This window comes from Charadrius vociferus, unplaced genomic scaffold (assembly GCF_000708025.1).
Source record: "Charadrius vociferus isolate BGI_N301 unplaced genomic scaffold, ASM70802v2 scaffold163, whole genome shotgun sequence".
Classification (NCBI taxonomy): Eukaryota; Metazoa; Chordata; class Aves; order Charadriiformes; family Charadriidae; genus Charadrius; species Charadrius vociferus.
In genome coordinates, this window is record NW_009648332.1 from 12,130,968 (window position 1) to 12,151,646 (window position 20,679).

A 20,679-nucleotide genomic window follows, 5' to 3' on the forward strand; every position below is an offset into this window, starting at 1 on the left:
GACAGGTTACGTCAATGAAACATCTGGTCTCATGCCTGTATATTCATTTTACTGCAGGAACGCTAATATGTAGAATATACAGAGTTGCTGATTTTACACGTCAAAAACATGTTATAGACATTATCGAATTAATTGTTTCATTAAGAGACCTGGGAATAGCTGGTTTAAAAATTGACTAATGTTTCCAGCTGGGATTTTCAAAAGAGTGTAGGGGATTTCAACCCACAAATCACACTTAGATTCAGGGACAGACTTTGATTTCTGAATTCCTGAGGGTCCTTCAGAAATCCCGACCTCACGAGTTCATAGAGGGAAAAGTAGTCAGCAATGGAAGAGGCCAATAAGGAGTATACGTTGACAGGAAAGCCATACTGTTAAGTTAATCAGGAAGGTGTAAGTGTAGCCAAGAGGTTCAGTTTCCCTGGGCAGCTGCCACTCCAAACTGACTTTGCCTCTCATCTTTTAGCACGTGGCCTTGTGCTTCTAAGAACTTCTTCCTGCCAAGCGTGCAAGCGCAGGAGCCATAGGGAGTTTCCACTGGAACCAGAACCTGAGGGGGATAAGCACAAACACAGAGGTCATTTCTGAGCCAGGGATGTGCCAGCAGAAACTGCAGCTATTCACCTCCTTATAACGTCATGCCCAGGCCCTTTTCTTCTCTTATGAACATCGGTAGTAGATGTTGCTGTTAGCTCAGGTGAAAGTAAATCTATAATGTCCACCTGAAAGAGCGCAAGGGTAGGATAGGGTGGCAGCAGAATCATAAGACTTAGGGAGGGAGACTAGAGCATAAACAAACTATAGACCAGTGATACAAAATGAAATAACCCACTTTCTTTCTGTCACGTGCGGATAACATAACAGGCGTTCAGCTGGACCTGGCTGTCAGCTAGAGCAGCTGTGGAGGGAGGAGCAAATGATCTCATCCCCTACGTCTGGCTTATACCCTGTCCACTGTTGGATTGCTTTGGCTCCCTTAGAGTGCTGGTCTTCTCGCCTAGAGTTAGTCTATGGCTTAGCTAACCTACTTGTTACCCCACTGCACCAAGGATGCTACCTGGCTATATGAAAGGATGCCATGATGCATTCTGCTTGATTAAAACTGCACAAGTTGACATTATAACTAAAGGTACAATTCAGTGAAGGAAACAGGAATGATTTTTCAGAGGTAGTCTCCTACACATCCTTTTATGGATCTTACAGATCCTTTTGATCTCCAAAGCATTCCACTGTGCTCCTTTAGTTTTTATCAACAACACAAGAAGGCAATTATCCTTCTGTAATCAGTGTAAATCTCTCTTAGAGGTAAGGTGGAGCTTTCTCTGGGGCTGGGGGAGAAAGTTTGCTCCCTTTAACCCTGTTCTATGCAGAACTGCAGCTCTGCTTTAAGGCTGGGTATTTCTAAAGAGTCCAGGCAAGTTGTGTTTGTAGTATTTACTTACTTCCTTGTCATTGGTCAAGCCTAGATTCTTCATGTCTACGACATTAAAAAAAGTGTTGTTCAAGACAGTTTCTATGACCTGTACCTGAAACCATGAAAACAGGTGAGACAATGAATTAGGGCACCTTTTCAGCCACCAGCCTGGCAGTCTTTGCTTTTCTTTACAGCGAATGAAATGCAATCCCCCCACCTCTAATAAGTACAGCTGACCAAATGCAATTTATTGAACATGTTGACGATGTTGTAGCCCCCCCCCTTTCACTTATACATGTGCTGCTGAGCACTGAGTGATATTCTCCCCCATTGTGTTCACAGCTGGGGAGCAGCATATCAACTCCTCAGCGTGTTTGTATTTTTTTTCAGACCATCTAGCTGTACCACCAAACAGTGTCCAGCCTTACTTAGAACTGCCAGAGGAAATAATAGGCTCATTTTAGTCTTCTCAGTGGTCTGATTAACATTCACTATTGTTGAAGTAAAACATCAGCAGGAGGAAAGAAGATACCTGTGACACTTTGGAAAGGATGCACATCTGGATACAGTTGACAGTTTTCTGGTAAGAGGGTGAATATTCTCCACAGTCAGGTGGCCCAGCAAAGGCTTCAAAGATACATTCACGGATTTTGTTCCTAGAGGTAACAGAGGTTCTTACAAAACCTTGTATCAGCTGTCTCTGTCTAGATCCATAATGTTTTACTGTGGGTTGGTTTTTTTTTTTTTTATTTTCTCTCTTTTCTGACAAATACATAGCACGTGGGATTTTATGGAAGAACAATTTCTTTATCCTGTCGCCTGCAAATTCCGCCCCCTCCCCCCAGCTCTATAATTCACAAATAGGTGTTTTGCTAAAAGTATTTAACAAACTATTTATTAGTTTGTTCTCCTAAAGTGTTCTGTACTGAACACTGAACAGTGCATTGATGCACTGTCAGAGAGAGGAGTGCTTAGTGCCACCACTGAGATCTGTGAGAGCCTGGTGCACAGCAACTGCGGGTCTGGTGCTTACACCCACTGTCCCATATAGAGGGACTTCGGGATCACAGATTAGGTAATAAATATTTGATTTGATGTATACCATATGCAGTCAAAGTCGAAATCCTTGCATTCACCATATGACCATTTGCAGAAGAGCTCTCCACATAAAATCCTGTCGTTCCTTTCAGGAAGTGTGGTATGTTCATTCTTATAGAAGCCTTCAAAGCCAGACTGTGTTGTCTTCATAAGTTTCAGATCTTTAATTCCAGCAAAAACAACCAGAGGACCTGTGATCCAAAACCACAAGACAATATGAGCTCCTTTTCAGGCAGAGAGAAAGAAACCTGTGGGTACGTACTTGCAGTGACAGCTCCAGGACCATGAAGCGGTCTCTCCAGGACTCACTCGTGTGCTTCTGTTGCAAGCCTAACTACTTTTAAAAATTATTTTCTGCACACTGATGTTAGCAGAAAGGTAAGAAACAAGACAGAAACTACTGAAATCAGAGCTCAATCAGGAAAACAGAGAATCCCATCAAGCAAACCGCAGTCAAGGATTATCTGAGGACACCCTTTATCTCACCTTCTTGGAGCTGACACATGCTTGGGTTGGCTCTCGCTGCTGTCAGTTCAGGGACTACTAATTGCTCTGAAGGGAAATGAAATAGGCTACGAGTGCTGCAGTGTACAGGAGAGGTGTGGTGAGCCTTTTCTAACAACACCGACGAGCATAAAAACTCTCTGGACAAAGACTTGGAGCCTCAATCAGAAATTCGCTTTACGTACCCATCCTGTTCTGAGTTTTGCATCCGTAAGAACTAGAGGGCGAGGAGCCAATGCAAATCCCTGCAGTTCAGCTAATGAGCAGGAACTGGCACTGATACAGATGCCACCCACAGGTTCAAACTGACAGTGGTTTTGCTCTCAGCCACTATTTATAAAATGCGCTGTTGTAGATCACTGCTGCATGGGCGGATTGTCATCTTCTGAAGACCAAACAGTTGTGTCCTGAACTTTTTCTTTTGACAAGCATGGCGGCTAAACAATTTCAAGAGGTCAGTTATTTAGAGCACACCAAGTTGATAACTGAAAATTTCACTGACCAGAGCTGCCAAAAAAAAGCAGATGCAGAAAAGAGAAACTTTATGGCATGCAGGCTTATTCACAGCCTGTATAGATAGTCAGTGGCTGAAGCCCAAGCTGTTGTTTCTGTGCAGCTCTTGGTGGTCACACTATCTAGTTCAAAATTAACCCTTGAATACGTCTGGCGCACTGCCTTGGACTGGGAACACTGACAGACTTTGTCTTTACAGGAATTTGTACTGGAAATAATTTCACTGTGATGGATATTTCTAAATGACACGATTGTTCAGAGGTTTGTTTTTTTAAACTGCTCTATCACCGGCAATTTATCAAAACTGCATTTTATCTATTTCTTGTCTACATTCATTATTGGTTTTGAATGAGTCCAAGGAGGTATATCTATAATTTTGAATATATCTCCCTGTTATTTACTAAAGCTTTAAAAAACATCTAAAGAAGAGACTGTCCTTGGACAGAATATTCTGGTGTTTGTTCAGATCTTGATGAATTGAATCTCTCTTGATGAGAGATTGGGGTTGTTCAAGCTGGAGAAGAGAAGGCTCCAGGGAGACCTTATAGCAGCCTTCCAGTACCTAAAGGGGTCCTCCAGAAAAGATGGGGAGGGACTCTATCAGGGAGTGTAGCGATAGGACAAGGGGTGACCGTTTTAAACTGGAAGAGGGTAGATTTAGATTAGATATCAGGAAAAAAATCTTTACTGTGAGGGTGGTGAGGCGCTGGAACAGGTTCCCCAGGCAGGTTGTAGATGCCCCATCCCTGGAAGTGTTCAAGGCCAGGTTGGATGGGGATTTGAGCAACCTGGTCTAGTGGAAGGTGTCCCTGCCAGTGGCAGAGGGGTTGGAACGAGATGATCTTCAAGGTCCCTCCCGACTCTAAGCAATCTATGATTCTATGAATTCATTGCTTGGGTATAAGATTGTAACACATGGGTATTAATGTAGTGCAGATACTATCAGCAGACCCGGAGATATGTTTATCTCATATTCAAATGCATAGCCTTGTTTGAAAGAGCACCTTGTAATGAGTGATTTACTGAGAGGCTGGCTGACTGGCTGGCTCTGTAGCAATCGACCTGAAACGCGCACTGAAGAACATTAACGCCGAGGCAGAGTTTTCAAGGTGAACAGCCTGTGCTGTGCTTTCAGTATGTTTTGTGCTTGTGCTGTCTTCAGTTGTAAAATGTTGACTCTGTTAAGTTACTTACGATGTTTTCAGTCTCAAAAAAACCTCTGAGCCTTTTATCAGCTGATATAATGGCAAAAAATAAGTCTATAATTCTATTAAGCCTCACTAGGTTTCTTTCAATGATGAGAAAAGTGTTAAAAGATAGGATTAACTAAGAAATACATTTCTGTGTCTGGCTGATAAGTGCATAGGAGGATGCTAAAGATAGAGAAGGTTCCTTTATAAGAAAAATAAAAGGGATTTGAAAATTTTCTCTTTGGTTATTGTTCACCTAGGTAGGGAATCCTAAAGAAACAGCTAAAGGGCTACATGAAGGAAAGACTAAGAAGGAAAGACAATTTCTTCAGTAAGCCTTAAAGGCTTTTTTTTTGGTGTAGAATCTGAAATTGCAGAATTTCATGCTGAATTTTCAAGGTGATGATAAATTTAATTCAATCTGCACATTAAGAGCAGTGGCTTTTCAAGAAAGCATAAACACTTTATCTTTTTTTTTCTTTTTTTTTTTTTACTTCAGGCTTGCTTCTTAATATTTTCCAGAAACCAAAGTCAATACTATTGAGGCTGACAAAAATACATCAGTAGTTAACATTACTAGGAACATTAAAAAAGATTAAGCCAAGAGGTACTGGAGACTGGTACAGGCTCTCTCTTTTCTTTCAGCGGGAACATGGGGACAATGCTCAAATGCGCCTTTTAGAACTTGTGTCCTGTCTGCAAGTGAAACTGATCTCGCCACTGGTCCTAACCCTGATGCATTAGGAAAATGGGGAGAGAGGGTAGGATGGGAAGTAGTTCTAAGTTACATTATGGCAGTAATAGATAGATACTGAACTAGTGCCTAAAACCTCTAAACCCACTGTGTGAAATGATGGAGTGGTCTCCACTCAGCTCCCAGTAGTCTGAGAGATGGGCTAAATGAAACACCAACGCAGTCAGATTAAATTTACGCTCTTGTTGTGAGTCATAGGAGGAAGAGATTATTTTTACACTCCCTTTGGAATGCCAATTTACAGACAGACAGTTGAGCTTGAAAGACTATGTCTTTTAAGTATCACAAAACTCTTAGTGAAACCAAATGGTGCTTTGTTTACACATTGCGTACAAAAATAGTAAGCACACTCTGAAGTATTTTTATGTAAAAAATTGTTTGCCCATAAACCTGAGTGCTCATGATGTTCAAGCCAGGCTGGCCTTGCAGCAATGAAATTGCATCTTTCTTAGAAATAAAACCAAGGCATGTTGACAGGGTTTTGAAAACAGCTGCAAACTAGGCAATTGGCCCACAGCGGTGTGGTTTTGTGATACATTCTCTATAGACTAACAATAATAGTGAGATTGCAGAACATAGTATAATGTGAAAAAGTAAGCAGACCATTCTCAGAAGGCTGTTAAATCCTGTGACAGTATGTAGCAGCTCTGCCGGATGTGCTGTTGTAACCATTAAATGTTTAGGATATACATACGAAGGTGAGCTACGTTTGTTCTTCAGCCATATCTCAGAGATCAAGGACTGCAAAATTAGACTATAAAAGTGTTCTTTGTTTTAGACCTCTGGAGCGGTTTGGCTGTGCTGTAAGCCCTGTAACACCTTTAGCTATCTCTAAAGCCATCTTCATGTCTCATCAGCGGAAATATTTACAGAGAAGTAGGGGAAGCTCCATATTCTTTTCTCACCATTTCGGCACTGCTCAGCTTCACAAAAGCGGATCCCATCAGGAACACATATGAATGAGTGGATGTGGGGAATGCCATTCTGCAATTTAAAGCACACATGTAAGTAAAAGTGAAATAAATACCATCTTAGCTTGAAAACAGGAACTGAGTGACAAATGGCTCCAGCATAAACAAACTGAATGTATTAGTATTTTAGATACCTCGTGTAGACGTTGCCATGGTACTTCTTGAACGTAGGTTTTGACGTACGCCACTTGGCAAAATGTTGTCATGAAGTGTTTGCAGATATCTATAGCAAATTGTTCTAAAGTTGGGATCTAAAACAGCAAACAGTATTATTAGAAAGAAGCAATCACCTCATGTACAGACGTAGATTGTTTTCATTGTTATAAATATTTGGGAAGAATCAATGTTGTTAAAAATACAGATTTCTCTCATTTCTGGTTTTGCAGGCTGTGCCTAGTCGTTTGATCAGCTTGCAGCACACACTGCAAATAGCAGCTACACTCACATCCAAAATCTGCCATTCTGTGGTGTAGCAAGGTGCAGACTTTGGGCTGAGAGAAACTGCTACAGAAGCCTTACCCTTTGAGGTTATATTGCTGAAATAATCATAGTGGTATACTGATAAAGCTTTACAGGCTAAAGATGGGATTTAATTACTGAGATAATTTACGCTACAGATTGCCATTATGATAAATGCAACTGAGGGAGGTAAGAGCACAGTTAACAGAATTAAGAGGAGTCTCACATATTTTGAGACCTTCTGTTTATATGCTATATAGGAATAATGCAGTATTGTGTGCTTTTGAATTAAAAAAAAAAAAAAAGATGGATCTTATATGACAAATCTACAAAAAATACTGCTAGCTGTGTGAGAAAAAAAGGCTTTGGAAAGCTAAGGTAGAATCCACAGGATAAGCAGTGGCCGAGGAAAAATTCTCTCCCAAATCACTGAAGGTGACTTTAGTGCCGATCTGACATGCTGACGGGGGGAGAGATTATTTTGGTGCATTTTGAAAATAAAAGGTTAGTATGACAAACACTTCCATATGAAATCATAAGAAACAGCAAGTTAAAAAATACCCCATTTTTTTTGGCCAACACAAGGACTATGTTCTTTATGGTGTCTGTAGGTATCACAAGAGAGTTGTTTCCGTCCAGGTACTCATGAGCAGAAGTCAGCCGGAGGTGTGTGCACACTTCCACTTCTTTAACGAAGTGCTTCTTCCCTTCTCTATGAAGGCGAAGAAACTTAATTGTGTTCTTGCCATATTCACAGTTGAGGACTTCTACATCCTTGATCTGCAGAGAAAATACATGACAGTTGTAAAGGAACGCAGTGGAAGCCTGATTTATGCTCAGTTGATGAAACATAAACAATGTTTATGGCCTTTATTTCTGCGGTTACCTGTGATAATGAAAATATTTCCATTATAAATTGCCAAGTCCTGACGGGAAGAAAAAACACTTTAGTGTAGCAGCTGTGATAGAATTTTAAAATTTTAGGGGGGGCAGATCATATAAGAGGAGTAACAGTGAACTACTCTCTCGTTCATCATCTTTGGATTAGTCCTGACTATATAGACCTTCACTGAGTTTCCCCTCCATCATCTCTGAACCCAGAGCATCCCAGTGCATTCAGTCTCGTGTAGAGGGCAGGCAGCATCACACCTGCGCTCTCCGCAGTCACTCCACCGGGGCTGGCCCTGCCAGGCTGGGCTGCACCTCTTGAAATACAACTCCTGATTTGCCCTGACACCAAGAACAGACCTTCACCACCTCCTACTCCTCTGCCTCCCTGCTCTCACAACCACTGTCAGGCTTCACATTTGCGATGCGCTGAGCCCTCTCTGTTTTCAGGCAGAAGCTGGCAAAATGCTGTCAGCATCCTGCATGGCAGAGCCCCCGTTAGCAGCAGCGCCTCCGTTCCCAGCGGGCACTCCACGTCCCCAGGGCTGTCCCCCGTCACACATGCAGGGGTGCGGGGTCTTGCTGCGCTAAGGCCGAGTGGAAGCGGTGAGTATCAAAGCAATGCGTCTGTGGGGGGTGGGAAGGTTGCTTTGTAAGCAGCCAGAACTCTCAAACAGAAGATGGAAACAGCTGTCACGTTCTTGGCATGTTATGTGTTTTATTACCCCCTCTCTGCGCATTGCAATTCCTGAGAGCAAGAAGAAAAGATGGACTGAGCTGAGCCGGTGGAAAGTATTTCCTCACAACTGTGTTACAGTTCTGATCTCCCACAAAAGGGATCAGAAGCGAGTCTGAGCAGCAAAATTCAGGTCTTGATCCACACGTCCAAAATCCTGGCTTTCTGGGATCTTTGGTTTTGTTTGTGCTAAGCCCTATTCAGTTTTATCCTGCTTCTGTCAAACACACCCTATTTACGCATCTAGTATAGTGTTGGAGAGGCTACACCAGAAAGGAGGCAAAACACCGTGAAGGTTGTGAGGATTTCTGTTACACTATAATATTCAGAGCATATTGCACTAGACTTTCCCTGAGGCTGAAATATCCCATCCTTGGTAGCAACATCTTTTAACGTAAATCAGCACCTTCTAATGTGAGCATAATGAGGAGGGAGAAAGAATATTTTACATACCAAAATATAAATTGAAGCTTTTTATGCGTGAGTTGCTAAAAGATTATGAGATGTTAAATTGTTTGATTCAGACATGTTTGTTCCTTAAAAGATAATTAAAAAAAAAAAAAATTAACAAATTGTTGGTAAATTACTGTGGCTCAGAGATCTGAGCGTTTTCTCTGACTGTCCCTGCGGGCTCAGTCCCCATGGAGAAATGAAGGCCCCCAGAGCCAGAGCTGGGCAGGGCTCAGCTCTTCCCCGCAAACCCTCCTTGCAGGAGCAGTGCAAAGGCTGGGCTTGCGACTAGGGCTGGATGGAGAACTAGTAAGATAGAAATGATTTGGTTTTGCATGTCTGAACACCGAATTTTTTTCAGATAGTTGTAAAAAGTTCATACTTTGGTCATGCAGCACTAAAAAGAAAACAAAAAAGGTTTAGGTATCTGCAGCTTTTTTTTTTTTTTTTTTTTTTTTTTAAAGCAGAATACCACCTCCTAAAATACAAAGGCAAGTTTTTGCAAAAACATAACTTGACAATTGTCATTTGCCATTTGTTGCCCAAAGAAATCGTGAGCAGTTTCCAGTGGCTGCCGGGAGCCCAGGCCTGGCTGCTGACAGCCGTCCCTGCAGCGGGAACCCCACTTCCCCGGCTGGCTCTGCCGTCCCGGGCAGCCGCCTGGGGTGCGCTTACTGCGTCGCACCGCAGGAGCTGACAGTTAGTGCAACACAACTTCTCCTTTTAGACCCCGCTCAGTGCTCGCCCTGTGCAGCTGAGAAACCAAAATGCCCGCGGGATCTGCACGGTGTCACTCTGCTTTGCTATTGCTTCTCTCCTCCACGCCTCTGTGGGCAGCTGAGATTTCCTGCAGGAATGAAGATGGGGAGGCAGTCGATTGGTAAGTAAATACCGCGCAGGGGAGAAACACTGGGTGAGTAAATAGCACTTGAGATTAAACTGTGTGAAGTAGGTGGATCACTGAGAAGTAATGCGTAGCAATCACCGTTTTAATCCTGTTTGCCTGTGAGTAGTAGCTGAATTTTGCATTTTGAAAACCTAGAGTAAGTTATTGAAATGTGATTTTGTTTCACTGAACCAACCACCCTACTGCATTATGACTAACTGTGAAATAATCACTGGTTTACACAGCGTTCATGTCTCACCATCAAAGGGAGCGTAACCTGTGTTTGGGTGCCAAGGCTGTGCTTGCCGGCGGCAGCCCCGGGGGCGCCCAGCCCCAGCCAGGGCTCCAGCACACGCTCCTCTGGCTGAGGGAACCGAGCTGAGCAGGGAGAACACCCGTGTCTCGCCCTTAGCCTCATCGCTCATGCCCGAAGAGCAGCGTGGTGGGACTCAGCTGAAGGGGAGCAGAGGCCGAGCGTCGCCGGGAGGGCTGCGGGAGAGGCATGGGATGGGGGCGGCGGTGTGGGAAAGCACTGTCTGAGTGAGGAGGTCGTTCCCTGCTGCCGGAGTTGCCCGTGTGTTAGAGCTGGTACCGTCCCACTGCCAGCAGCGAGCCTGAGTTTGGGTATTAAATGATTAATTGGATTAATGTGCTTTGAAGATGAAAGACGCAAAGTATAATTACATAACATCCAGCCCAGGTTTAAAAAGTGAGACAACAGCTCTTAAAAAAGAGCATGGAATCCTCACAAAGATAAATATCAACCAATTTCAAAAGAGAAGTGTCTTTCTCATGGAACAATGATTAGTTTGGATACAAGCGATACAGAAGTAGGTGCTATTCTTGCACATCCCTTCCCTTGTGCACAGAGCGAACTGCAGGGAAGGTGGGAACTCCTCACACCGCAGCAGGCTACACAAGCAGGAGCATAAAGCTGGCTTTGCTCCGTATTGGCGTAGCATCAAACGTAGGAGGGTCCGGCCCATCCCTGTGACTTGTCACCCTCGCCAGGGCACTTCTGGGTAATGGGATTTTTTTCAGGAATCAGACTCTCAGTTGGTATAGCTACCTGATGACTTAAAGGTACAAGAAATTTCGTTTCTCCTCAGACTGCACTTGTTCCTTGCAGAATGAGTCTGTGCTAAAACTAAAAAGAAGCCAGACCAAACCCCAAACAAACAAAAAGCAAAACCAAAAAAACATTTCCTATCCATTTCTTAAATGAACACAGGTTTTGTATTCAAATTCTCTGAGAAATACGTTGAAAGCTGTGTCTAGAAGTCAGTCATCTGTGCCTCTGTGTGAATACCAGTGACATGGGACCTATTCCAGATGGGAACTCAGGGGTCTGCCCAGGCAAAACTGCGTTCTTTTCTGACAAATGTGGTAGGAAGGATGTGGTATTTCCTTTCCAATGTGCCATGATCAAATGAAAGAGAATCTTGCCTATCTGCAGGGGCCATCCTAGTTTATTGACAAGAAATAGTCAGCTTTGGGTGATTCTGGATTTGGTTGCTAAGAAGCTGATAGGAGAAGCAGAACTGAAACTGCTGAGAAAAGCTTCCTCTTAACCAAAAGATGCCCTTTCACACAAACACGGCACTGCAGGTTTTATATTCAGCTAGCAAGAGCTTTATGCTAGTTCCTACTATTCAGTGGTTTCGTCCTGCAATATTCCATAATTACTCATTATTTGTTATTCACGCACCCTTTCATTTGCCCCTAAACTGGAGGAATCACTTGCCTTATCTGATCTGATCCCATCTGTGCTCCCCAGCCGTGCCTGCAGCTCCAACCCACACGCAGTGCCTGCGACGGCTAAAGTCTCCCCCGTGTTTTCATTCCCCTCGGGAGCTCATCCCACCGTCTTCACTGCACCTTGCACTGGGGCTACCAGAACAAATGGCCGTAGGATCGGCTCTCTAAGGAGGGCAGAGAGCCTTTCCTTTATTCTTCCAAACTCACTGTATTCTGTGGGAAGCTTTTCATGCAAATAAAAGCCAAAACTCTGCTTTCTGAGAAGTGTTGAGTCAAGGACTGAAGCCACAGATTCACATTGTTTGAGTTTATATTTGTGGGGGGGAGGAAGTAAAGATGTGATTAAGTAAAGATGTGATTATTTGTAGTAAGTTAGTGTTCGGTCATAAGCAAACAATGTGACAATGCTAATCGGGTATAAGCAGATTTGCTTTTCCTTGGTTCTCAGGAAAATAACTTTCACTCTGCTCCCACAAATGCCTAAGCCCTTGAGAAACTTCCCATGCAGAAATAGCAGTGAAGACTTTATACAACTTTAATTCCTAATACGCTCAGCTGGCTTTCTGGAAGGGGCCAAAACATGTATCCACTGGGAACTGGAAGCGATTTACTGGTAGCTCAACTACTAGCATTTCTGTAAGCATATCTGCTATTGCAGATTTGTCAGATGCAAGGCTGGAAACACCCCAAGAGCATAAAGCTTCCAATACATTTCAGAGCAGTTTGGAAAGGCTTCGTATACCAGTTCGTACTGCTGTATCTACCACTATTCCTCTCCTTTCCAAATCTTCATTTCAAGTAAAGGGATTGTTGTGACTCCCAGTGCATGGACAGCTCTCCCCAGCTTTGCTATAGAAATCACTTTCTTCTCTTCTGTTTGATCTGTCATCAGCAACAATTTCTCCTGACATATTTAAGGAACATCACTCAGTCAGTGGCAATGCAGGTGGATTACTAGGATCACCAGCGGCGTGTGTTTCTCTTCTGCCTGTACATGTACGGTTCCCATGGATTAAATGTTCCTCTAGCAAAATCCTCTCCTGCCACTTCTTACCTGCTTTTGGAGATATCTTTTTTGACCAATTGGAGACTGTAAATCAACTGGGCAAGGCTTGCGCCTGCTGATAGACTTGAAGGGTTAAGCACAGTCAGGCTGCATTTTTGGTAAATAGTATAGGGTTGAAAATAATGCCACTCAGTTCTTACAATTGACATAAATAACAAATTACTCAAGAACTGCAATCAAAGAAAGTGGCTTGATTAATTATATTGCAATTAATCCCATGGACTTGTGCACTGAGGAAAACCTCTTTACTTCATCAGGGACATTAATATGAACGGAGCCATTTCTTGACAATATTGAGTACTCTACAATTTTGAAAATATTTTTGTTTCTGGCTAGTGGTTTGCAAATATCCAGTCTGCAACAGTTCAGCAGAGTGTGAGTCTGTTATGAAAAGCGGGACTGGAACAACATTATCACATGGCTGTATACTTATTTTGTGGTTTTAATATGTATAAAAACAATGTTATACATTTTGATAATTGTAATACATAATTTTATCTATTCCATAAAGTTATATTGATATAATATAAAAAAATGTATTGGTAAGAGGTGTCCACGTTGACCATGAGAATGTCAGACTGAGTTTGGGACCTGAGGTTCTCTACCAGAACCAGGAGCAATAGGGATTTGGTGGCTAAACAGGACTCCAAATCAGGGCTACCTCAAATTCTTTGGGGGTGCCAGCAGCAGTCTGACCACAGCAACAGGAGTTTGGTGCCAGTCAGCCTCCCTTGCTTGCTAAGAAGCAGAACAATTTGTCTGCAGCAGGTACTGTGCTGCCAAACTGCTGCTGGTTCCTGTGCTGGGTCACCTCCTCGAGGCTGAGACATCCACACTGCATGCTGGCGGCACTGGTACCCCACCAGCATAGGCATCCCCAGAGTGACCCTACTCTCAGATCCTCAGGTGGGAAGGAGATATTGATTTGAACATTCCAACAGGATGGTTGTAAAAAACCAATTGCTCTTCACGGCTGCAGGTTTGCCCTTTACAAGTTGCCAAAACATGCCAAAGGAGAGATTCCCATGCTGGGGCTGGAATACATGTACATGGACGCGCTGGCTCCGCAGTGGCAGCTCGGTAAAAACCTCATCAACATGACACAGAGTGCTCTGGGACAAACACTAAAGCAGCTGTACGAGACATACGAATCCGAGGCAAGTAACATTTAATTATCATTTTGTTAGTATGCGTACTTGATATTACATGCAAATGAAATGAAACTATCCAAAATAAGCACGTAGAGTTATGGCCGGACCTGACCAACGAGATCTACTAAAACACATCAAGGGGAGCGTCTTGACAGCTGGGCAGATTATTTGCAGTTTTGGCTACAATTAGAAATTATCCTTGAACTTCTAATTTCTAGTCAAACCTTTCACATACTTAAGTATTGCCCATTGAAAAAATGAGCGTTGGTACATAGTCCCTTTGGCTTCTTCTCTGCAATTCATGTTAAGCAACGTTTGAAGCTGTGAACTGGCTGTGAACTCAGACCAGAGCCAGTGGCAACTATGACAGGCACTTGTCCTAAGCTCTCCCATGTGCATGTTTCACGCTCTATCTCAAATCAAATCTGGGTTTCGCTCTTCCCCCTGAAATCACTGTGACTGCATCAGCAGTGGCTGCTGCTTGTTAGGCCTTTCCCTGTCCCCCCCACCCCCCGCCGTCAGACACCTCACTTGTGTTTGTGTGAAGTGATTATAAAGTACCACAAGATCTGCCTATAGTTATTTTTTTACCATCTACATAATATTCTTGGGAGTCTGGGTGTGTCTATGCATTTCTGCTGCGGGTTAGTGGTAGGGTGTCATTAATTTATATGTAGAAGAGATTCCCAGAAGTCAGTCAAATATTGGCAATCCATTCAACTGTCCTATTCCAGGTCTTGCAGTAATTGTAATAAACTGTTTACAAACTCAAAGTACATTGGGAGGGGAAGCGTGTCCCAACTCCTTTGAAGTTCTCTATTCAGGGGGAATAAGGTGTGGCCATATGCAAATATTTTGCAAAAAAGCACTAATTGCTTGTCCTTCATAAGAACACTTGTCATGTCTGTATTTCCTCAGCAAACATTTTCATCGGATCTGGTTGCTAAATCAGAGAGAGGTACAAAAAAAAGAGGGGGGAACTTCTTTGCAAGCAAGTGCCCCTTAAACTCGTGTAATTTGTCTTAGCGAGCATATCTGACCTCTTGAGGAAGGGTTATCACAATGGTTGAGAGAACTTCCACTTCATATTAACCGGGACCCTAATGCTGAGTCTTCAGGTTTATTTTACAGTAACTTCTGCAGAGACTGTGTCAGCTGAACTGGGAGAAAGATTAGGCTTGGGATGTTCACACAGAGAAGTCCTGGATTCTTTCTTCAGTTCCAATCAGAAGATGTTCACTTAAATGCTTTCCTTTTACTGTATGTCACGTTTCAGAAATGTGTATTTTCCTGCAGAGGGACAGCATTGCATTTGCGATATACAACGATGAGGTCCCTGAATCAGACTCCGATGGGTGGAAAAGAGGACATACTAAAGGTACAGGGAGAGTCCCAAGCTACTATTTTCTCCTTTCTAAAGTTGTAGATAGCATCTACTTGTCTGTTTGTCTATCTGCATATATAAAATTCCTGCCTAAAGAAAAACTGGAGAATGATTTGCATGATGCATGGTTTGTGGTATATTTATATATGCTGCAGCTTCTGTTTTGGTTTTGCTATGCCTGTGCTGTGTTGAAGAACTCTTAGGGCTTCTGGACCCTTTGTTTTCAAGACCTGAAACTCATATAGCTCCTTTCAGCGAGTACAGACCACATCATCCTGAGCCTAATGGCAACAGCAGTACAAGATGTGAAGGGAAAGGCACCCTAAACATACACCCCTCCAAACTTGCTGACTCTCTCTAGGGCAAGAAACTGCTGCCAAGATCATGGAAGTGCTAAAGTATGCAGTTAAAGTGAAGCAAGACTTTAAATAAGCGTTAACTTCAGTGGAGGTCTAAATGTTCCCTTGAGAAGCAGATGGGATTTGCGCAGCCTGGCTCCAGGCTGAACGCGTTTTGCAGGGCTGTATTTCCAGGCTGCAGCAATGGGGAGGGCTGGGGAGCCATGCTCCTCCCTGGAGCACCCTGCTGCAGGGGGAGGCATAGCCCGTCTCTCTGCTGCTTCCTGATGAGGAGAATTTGGTCTGGGGAAGAAGACATGGTGTTGATGGAGTTTGTTTCCCCTTACGCAGTGAATATATGAAGGGAAAGAAAATGAGCAGTGGAGAGAGGGTCACAGCCACTAAATCATCAGGCCAAAATTTGAGTAGAGAAAGGTTTCGAAAAGATACTTTTTTTAAAAAGAAACATGGGAACAGTTTGCATTAGGCTATGCAGGAGAGAATTAATACAATTTTAATACGATATTAGTGTTTCCTCTAATCCATTAATCTACTCTAGAGCCAGTTCACTGTAGACATTAACACATTGAAGTGTGGTGTCTGCAGCAGCGAATCCGAAGTAGGACACAGCTCTATCGTCTCAGGGCTTTTTCCTCCTTAATTCATTTGCAGTAACTTTTTTTTTTTTTTTTTTTTTTTTTTTTAACAGGATTTCTGCTCTTGGACAAATCACAAGGCTTCTGGGTGATTCACAGCGTGCCCCTGTTCCCTCCCATCCCTGAGGATGGTTATGGGTATCCAGCTTCTGGGGAGTCCTACGGACAGACGGCCGTCTGTATAACCTTCAAATATGACCAGTTCATCGAAATAGGTATGAAATGCTTCTCCCTAACAAAGCCTTTGCCCCACCACACACCTCTGACTGCTTTCCTTGAGACTTCACCTCAAAAATTGCTTGTTCTTGTCCTTCGTTGTCAGATTGGGAAACCAAGTGGGGCCTGGAAACAGTGTTCTTGGCTTCAGTTATGTTTATCCAATGATTTCCTGTGTGAATGTGGGAAATTCACTCTTTCACTCAGTCTCCATCTCCCCAAGGGGACTATTGGGATAATAATAGTCATGAGTGCATATCAAGGGTAAACTCAGTCCATGCACACAAAATGCTTTGGAAATATAAAGTAGGATGATTAATCATTTTTAACAGTAATAGCTCGTTCAGCTGCAATCATCTGCAGTTCTAAAAATGTAAGGCAATGACTGCCCGAGCTGGAGTAGTAGCCTTGACTCGTCAGAAATACAAAATATGGAATAAATACTACACAGAATTTCCCCAGGTTCTTTTTGCCATATAAAATACCAATACTAAAAATAAAACACCCCAAAATCTGTATCCGTAAGATTCAGAACAATCTGACAGTGATAGCTGGTACTGGAATCCTGAAAAAGGTCTAGCAAAAGGCATTACAAGAAGTCACACTGGCATGCTCCTTAAAGCTTTTCACACTGTTTTTCACTCTTTTCTCAGTTACCAACCTCAAATGATATTAATGAAACATAACACGCTGTGCAAATGGCAAGGCTGGCCACACCCCACAGCTATCTAAACCAGGTTCCTGTTTGCGGCAGCGTATCTATAATGCTTTTCCTGCTCCATCCTCCCAGCTTCTGCTAATCTGTGGTTCAGGGATTTCCTGAGCCGGAAAGACTGGAAAGTTCCTGACGGACTGGTCTTCCGTGAACTCATCTAATGAGCCCATTTGTTCCCTTGCTCTTTACCGTATCCATGGCAAGGACTTCTACAGTTAAGCTGCGCACTGTACAGAAAAGTAAATTTCTTCTGAAAATTCAATCCAGATGCTGAAAGTCAAGCTCTGTTCTCCCTAAAACCAAACTAGACCCTTTGGCAGCTCTTCTGTTTGCATTTGGCTTGGCAACTGTAACTGACTGGAAACTAGTCCTGTAAATACGGACAGGCTTGGATTTACGCATGCTGTCTGAGCGCTCTGTGACTGCTTAGAGCTTGAAGATGAGCATGGGTGGAAGTGGTGGTGGACCAAGACCACTGGTTAACAGTTCTGCTAAGAATAATGAGGTGTAAGTGGAAAAACCTGAGCATACTCTCCCAGCCAGTCTACATGCTGCAGGGCTAGTTGGAATACAAAGCAATTAAGCATGTTTTTGGTTGCTAAAAGACTTTGATGCTGAACTCCTCCAGGAGATAGGCTGTGAAGTTTAAGAAGGATTTAGGTTTCCTTTCCAAGGCAGAAGTTTACTCTCCTGATTGCTTCGCCTTAACCCATTTTAATTCTGCATATGTTCATTTCTTTGGGGTTTTCTCAGACCAACAGATGCTGAGTTATAATCCAGGAATCTACAGCTGTTCCATCCCTAACATCTTCCAAGCTGATCTCCCAAATCTGCAGAAGCTCTGTGCAGGGTCCAGGCTGCCCTCGCCCCCTTTGCGTCACCTCTCCAAACTCCAGTCGGCTCACGGAGAAACTTTTCTCCACTTTGCAAAGTCACACCTGTTCATAGATGGTAAGAGAACCTGTTGCTCTATCACACATTCTCAAGCAAGCAATAAATAAGCAGTGAATATATTCTTTGTCAATTAGTATTTTCTTTGAGGGGAAAAAAAATATTTGTCTTCAGAAAGAAATGTAGCAGGGGGCAAGGAGTGGTGTCCCATCATAATATTCTCTCAGCCACACAAAGCAAAAAGCTGACTGGTCTTTCAAATGCCTTGAGGTGTTTAACAAATTTCAGTAAATTTATTTCCTGTTATTCAACAGTAACAACAAAGAGCAAAAATGGGGGTTGAATCATCTGCTTTTTTTTGTTATGAAGAAGACTTGAAATTTTTTTTCTTTTCCTTTTTTTTGCTGCTGATTGTTTGTAACAAGTTTTCCAGAAGGAGGGAAAGTAGAAACGAACTTCTGAAGCAAAAGTCAAAATAAGGGGAGGGGGCAAAATCCCCTCTGGCTCACTTTATGTATTGAAAAGAAACGAGCCCAGCTTAGGTGATGCTTTTCAGTCCCCTCTTACATGAAGGAATGTGAAAGACTAATTTCCCACACCCTGTGTTACTCCACAGATATCTACGTGGCCTGGATGGCTCAGAAACTGGAGACCGATTTATTGGCTGAATCCTGGCAGCATTCTGGCCAAAAACTTCCCTCAAATTGCTCTCTTGACTACCATGTCTACAACATAAACCAAATAGGGATGCCATTGAACTCCACTTTTTATTCCATTAACGATCATTCCAAATGGGCTGTTTCAAGGGAATACAAAGATCAGTGGACCTGCATCGGAGACTTAAACCGCGCTGCCGAGCAAGCTTGGAGAAGCGGTGGGTTCATCTGCACACAGAACGAACACATCTACAAAGCCTTCAGGCATTTGATAATCCACTACGAAAGTTGCACTGATGCTTCCACATTGATATAACAAACCATTCCTCCCAAACAGCCCAGCCCCTTGTTACATAGAAAGTGTAGGAAATGTCTGCCTTATATTTTCACTCTGAGAAACGGCCTTTTGAGTCGCCAGATGTGTTAGACCTTCACCTTGTTAGCTATAAAAGCAGGTGGTTTGCAGATAAATTATGGCTGTTTTTCTCTGGGTGCTGGACCAGCAGGCTCCGTGTGTGCTGAGCCACACTCCACTCTCTCCCCGGCTCCTCTCGCCATCAGTGCTGGGACAGGACCAAAGTATAGCGCTGTGAGCTGTGAGAGACCATGCACAGGCGTCCCCAGGGAAACTTGTGAGTGATGCTGGATTTGGGAGGGGAGGAACAACCAAAACCTGTCTTGTTAGCTAGGTTGTCAGGGCTGGGGACTTAGCAAGAGAAAAGTACCCCAAAATGCTTTAAAATTGCTCCATGTTCCAGGCACTGTTGAGATCAATCACAGCTCAGTTTAGGCTGAATCTCTTAAAGAGCTGACATAATTGGATACAAACAGGGAGATGAGTATATCTATGGACAGGAAGGCTTCATTTTTACATGATTAATTTTTAGAGAAGAAATGAGCTTTAAATCATTTGTAACCAATAGCTTTGGAGTATTTCTAGTGCTTTTATTCATGTGCAGCAATCTTGTAAACAAATAAATGTGTCTAAAATATGAATGAGCAAAATAAATCGAGAGTGAAAATGGTCTGTTTACAGTCTCCCTTTTCCATCTTTATAGTTATTTGTGGTTGGTTACAATGTTTTATAACTGCCAAAGGAGAAATGGAGACAATTAGGAAAAAAATTTAAAAGAAAAGAGAAGAAAATATTTAAGGGAAGATGTTATTTCACCTACATTTTCACACTACAACAAACGTGGCTGCTAATTTGCAATACCTCCAGTCTCAGGCTCAGGACCTGAACTTTGCATGGACTTACTATAAAGACAAAGCTAATTTGCAAAAGCCTGATATGCTCTTGGGTTCAGATTTCAAAAGTGTATCTGTATGTAATATGTTCCTAAATATATTTATAGGGTTATATCTCACTTGTATTTTTTTTCCTGAATTGCTAATATAAACTCCAGTCTGAAGAGCTGGCTGTCCCATCAATGTTTCTGTTCTGCTGTATTCGTAGCCCCATACCCCTCATTCTCCACAACAGCGTCTTAAAAGGAAGTAAGTATAAAGAAATGCCCCACAACCACAAGAAGTTGTCGAAGATTTCCTTCCCTTTTCACCCTGAAAATCAAACAAGAAAGTGTACAAAGTACCAAACAAATTAATTTCAGAAGAAATTTGTGCATACTTCTTGAAGAAATAAAAATAACATATCTAGTCTGCTTAATGAGGAGAATTGTGCAGGAATAGGTGTCATATTTAGTCAATCTGGATCAAAGGCAAACCCAAGTCTCAATGAAAATAATGTAGATAGCTTAGCAATTCTGCAAGAAATAGGTCTTTTTATTTTCTCTGTGTGTGACCAAGTAACATTTGGTAAATAATTTGCTCGATAATGTTTTTTCTCTGATGCTTGTCAAATTGTTTTACATATTTACTTTTCATTGTTTTACTAGCTGTGGTCAAGCAACACCTATTTGTGGCAGTGAAAATTGCCAGCAACAGAACACTGAGCAGTGGGATGGTAGGGCAACACTCAGACAAGC

The 20,679-nt window shown here is 42.7% G+C and overlaps 2 protein-coding genes across 2 annotated transcripts; one reads left to right on the forward strand and one right to left on the reverse strand.

Annotated features, from left to right (window-relative positions):
* Positions 1-270: 270 nt before the first annotated feature.
* On the reverse strand, positions 271-7,813 carry LOC104286147 (uricase-like). The gene is made up of 8 exons (XM_009884708.1): positions 7,790-7,813; positions 7,465-7,683; positions 6,579-6,695; positions 6,379-6,457; positions 2,517-2,703; positions 1,947-2,070; positions 1,443-1,526; positions 271-550 (listed from the first exon to the last, which is right to left on the reverse strand). Exons 1-8 carry the CDS (start codon positions 7,811-7,813, stop codon positions 413-415), a joined length of 972 nt encoding a protein of 323 aa, XP_009883010.1. The 3' UTR covers positions 271-412.
* A 1,931-nt stretch (positions 7,814-9,744) lies between these two features.
* DNASE2B (deoxyribonuclease II beta) lies at positions 9,745-19,010 on the forward strand. Its single transcript, XM_009884877.1, has 6 exons — positions 9,745-9,857; positions 13,667-13,844; positions 15,135-15,216; positions 16,270-16,431; positions 17,901-18,098; positions 18,655-19,010. The coding sequence occupies exons 1-6, from the start codon at positions 9,745-9,747 to the stop codon at positions 19,008-19,010; spliced, it is 1,089 nt and encodes a 362-aa protein (XP_009883179.1).
* The last annotated feature ends 1,669 nt before the right edge of the window (positions 19,011-20,679 follow it).

Coding starts and splice junctions, on each gene's coding strand:
- LOC104286147 (XM_009884708.1), bottom strand. CDS start 7,813: ATGGAAATATTTTCATTATCACAG. Junction 6,696..7,464: donor TGTTGGCCAAAAAAAATGGG/GTATTTTTTAAC, acceptor TTGCTGTTTTAG/ATCCCAACTTTAGAACAATT. Junction 6,458..6,578: donor CATGGCAACGTCTACACGAG/GTATCTAAAATA, acceptor TTTAAATTGCAG/AATGGCATTCCCCACATCCA.
- DNASE2B (XM_009884877.1), top strand. CDS start 9,745: ATGCCCGCGGGATCTGCACGGTGTCACTCTGCTTTGCTATTGCTTCTC. Junction 13,845..15,134: donor ACGAGACATACGAATCCGAG/GCAAGTAACATT, acceptor ATTTTCCTGCAG/AGGGACAGCATTGCATTTGC. Junction 16,432..17,900: donor TGACCAGTTCATCGAAATAG/GTATGAAATGCT, acceptor GGGTTTTCTCAG/ACCAACAGATGCTGAGTTAT.